The sequence below is a fragment of the Apis dorsata genome, unplaced genomic scaffold, assembly GCF_000469605.1.
Source record: "Apis dorsata unplaced genomic scaffold, Apis dorsata 1.3 scaffold_538, whole genome shotgun sequence".
Taxonomy (NCBI): Eukaryota; Metazoa; Arthropoda; class Insecta; order Hymenoptera; family Apidae; genus Apis; species Apis dorsata.
The window spans coordinates 53,355-56,415 of record NW_006263759.1 but is presented as its reverse complement, the minus strand read 5'-3'; the positions used below and the strand labels follow the sequence as shown (position 1 = coordinate 56,415).

Genomic DNA, 3,061 nt, shown 5'->3' with positions numbered 1-3,061 from the left:
TATATATATATATATATATTTATATATATAATTTGTTTTTCAGGAAGACTGAGAAGGAGCACCGACGAACGATATATATATATACATATACATGTATATATATACGTCAGTCGCGTACGGAAGAAAATTAAAGCTAGCCCAATACAACGTTCATTGTTATTCAACCTTTAATGGAGTGAACGACAAACCCTGGAACATCGAAGTTATAGTCTTAACTCTTACATCAAGTCCCGTGCCTTAATAATATTAATATTCTACTAATAGCGTACAATCATCGTAATCGTGTAAACCGTGGAACCCATTCTATTCCATAAAACTGGCTCGTAGGCTAAATTGTATATGTATCCCAAAAAAATCGAGCGATATCGCGTTACCAAATATTCCGGAATATCGAGTATCGCTTCTTCTATCCATCTATCAAGCGTGTAAAGAAAAAGAATCTATTCTAGAACGTTGGATCAATCTTATCCGTAGTAATGAGGGGCGTATTCGTATTGAGCAGGCCAGGAGATGCCCGGCCCCGTCTTGTCGTTATCGTATACGTATTTAATTTTCGGATTGTTGCTCGTTCCGAAAAGAGAGTCTCGCATCATACCGAACATGGCCGTTCCCAGGGCCATGTTGCTGATCATTCCGGCCACCGAGGCGGTGGCACGCGCATGCGCCAGAGCCAATTGGAGCAAGAAAGATAAGACGAGGCCGAACCCTGGCATCATCTCCGACATTTTCGACTTGAAACCTTTGCTCAACGAAGCGGCGGTACCTTTTCTCGACGCGGCCTCGTCCCGTAGACGCGGCAATCGAACGATCAGAGTCGATCCTTCGTCGTTTTCACCTCGTTGGTTTTCATCTCCGTCGATCGCGTTATCCTCGACGCTTTCCACGTCCCTTAAACGTCGCCTATCCCTCGACGAGTATCTCTCCAAAAACGACTTGAAATAAGCTTTAGCTCGTTTCTTCCTTCGCCTCTCCTCCTGCCCCTCGGACAGCTCTTTCTCAAAATCGTACGCAACTCGATCCTTGATTTTCGACTCGTCTCCTCCATTGGGGACTCGTTTCCGAGATTCCAAAGACACGATGTCTACTCGTTTGATCGGTTCTATCGAATCGTTCCTCTCCCTTCCCGAGGATTCGGACGATCGAGAGGAGTCGAGGGACAGCAAGCTCGCTTCCCTCGCGAGTTTGTCGTGTAATTTCGTGCCGAAAAGAACTTCGAAAGCGTTGTACGCATCCTCGGAAGCGAGATACCCGGTGCCTTCGTCCCCCTCCTCCTCCACCGCCACCTCGTCGGAGTCGTTCGATTTGATCTTATCGAGAAACATGGTAATTATCTCGTCGTCGTTCATCGATCTCTTGATACCGATATATCCCTGCCCGTCCTTCAACGATTGAACATCGGATTCCCTCGACGCTTCTATGCTCCTCTCCTTCTTCTCTTTCTCCTTCTTCGCCCTTTCCCCTTCCGGACGTTGATCCAAAACCTCCTCCATTATGTCGCTTATGATGGTCAATATGCTGGGTAGATTCTTGTTGTCTTTCAGCTTGGCCCCTCTCCCCTCTCTGGAGGACGAGGCCGGCCCGGCCCCGTCCTTTCCATAACCCTTGATCTTGAAGTAACCGATACTCGTCTCGAACTTCTTCTCGGTCAACGTTCTGTACAAGTCGAGGAACAATCTCTCGATCGACTCCTTCCTTTTCAACAATTCTTCTTCGAACTCGGTCGTTGACATGGCGAAAAATTCTTGCATCTGTTTCTCCGTTTCGAGGGAAGAACGTGCCGGATCGTTTCGTCGAAACTCGTTCAGAGAACGTCCCAGGATACCGAGACTGGGAAAATTGCTGACGATAAGAGGCCAAACGAAGATGGCTAAACACCTGATGAAGCTGAGACTTAGGATGCAATTCATGGTTTGCGACGCGAGCCCTTTGCTCGATCCTTGCCCGTCCAGATCCTCGACGATCTTCAAAATTTCGTATTGATCCGCCGTCAAAGAATCTCTGATCGTGGAATTCAAATTGTCGACGAGATACTGTTTCGATCTCGAAGAGGATTTCGTTTTCTCCTTAACTCTGATCAACAATCGAAGATACTCGGATTCCGTGATATTTGGGAACATCGGGGTCGACGAAAATCTGCCCGCCGTTTCGTAATCGGTATCGTAATAAGAATCGTGCGACTCCATGGTGCTTCTGCGCTCCCTACGCCCTCCCCTCCCCTCCGATTTCTCCCCTCGCTGAACGATACCGATGGCCGACACGTGGACCTTCTCGCTCGAGATATCTATGGGGATGGCTGTCGGTTGGCCTGCGTACTCGGGGATGATTCCTCCGTTGTCTGAAAGAAAAAAGAAAAGAAAAAAAAAAGGAAAGAAAGAAAGGAAGGAAGGAATCGGAGAAATCTCTTTCATAATCTCTAATAAATATCAATCAACGATTGATTCACCTACTGACGGCGTGTTCGTTGGCTCTCGTTCCTTCGTCTCCTCCTCCTGACCTCCGTTCCCCGGATGACCCTGCCCTTCCGCCTCGCTCAAAGCCGATCGAGAAGAAGAAGCTTCGGTGGAGGACTTGGCGACGTTGGCGATCTGCGAAATTCCTGAAGGCTGGGAGGATCGAGAAGCGTCGGAGGAAGGTTGAGGGATTGCGGATAACGGGATAGCGGCGTTCGGATCGGCAACCAAAGGGGAGAAGAGGCCGGTAACGGTGGAAAGGTCTGGCAAGGAGGAATTGTATCGCTTCAAAATTGGCCAACCGATGTTGCTCACGCAGGTGGCGAAACTGTAACGAGCCGAGCAATCCAGCATTCTCGTCACGTACGACGATCTTTCCGCCTCTGGTATCCCTTCCTCGATCCGTCTCACGATCACCACTTGCCTCTCGCNNNNCTCCCTCCCGTTCCCTCGAACCGCTCGTCCGCTCACCCGGCTTCCTTTCGAGCCCGTGCGGTGGCGATTCTTCGGCGGAGTCGAGCAAAAATTGGAATCGGATGGAGCCGTGCGTCTGGGGCGAGGTCTGGCGGAGGGCGGTGAAATTGGGGAAATCGGGGAGCCAGGGATAAATT

The 3,061-nt window shown here is 49.4% G+C and overlaps 1 protein-coding gene across 1 annotated transcript in view; it reads right to left on the bottom strand.

The window, feature by feature from the left end:
- Positions 1-390: 390 nt before the first annotated feature.
- Positions 391-3,061, bottom strand: part of LOC116186268 — a gene marked incomplete at its 5' end in the record, with an annotated part of 4,507 nt that continues 1,836 nt past the window's right edge. Inside the window, 3 exon segments of the mRNA XM_031512957.1 lie at positions 391-2,335; positions 2,444-2,951; positions 2,953-3,061. The exon segment at positions 2,953-3,061 is cut by the window's right edge and continues 3 nt beyond it. Of these exon segments, the coding sequence (XP_031368817.1) occupies positions 465-2,335; positions 2,444-2,951; positions 2,953-3,061 (2,488 nt within the window).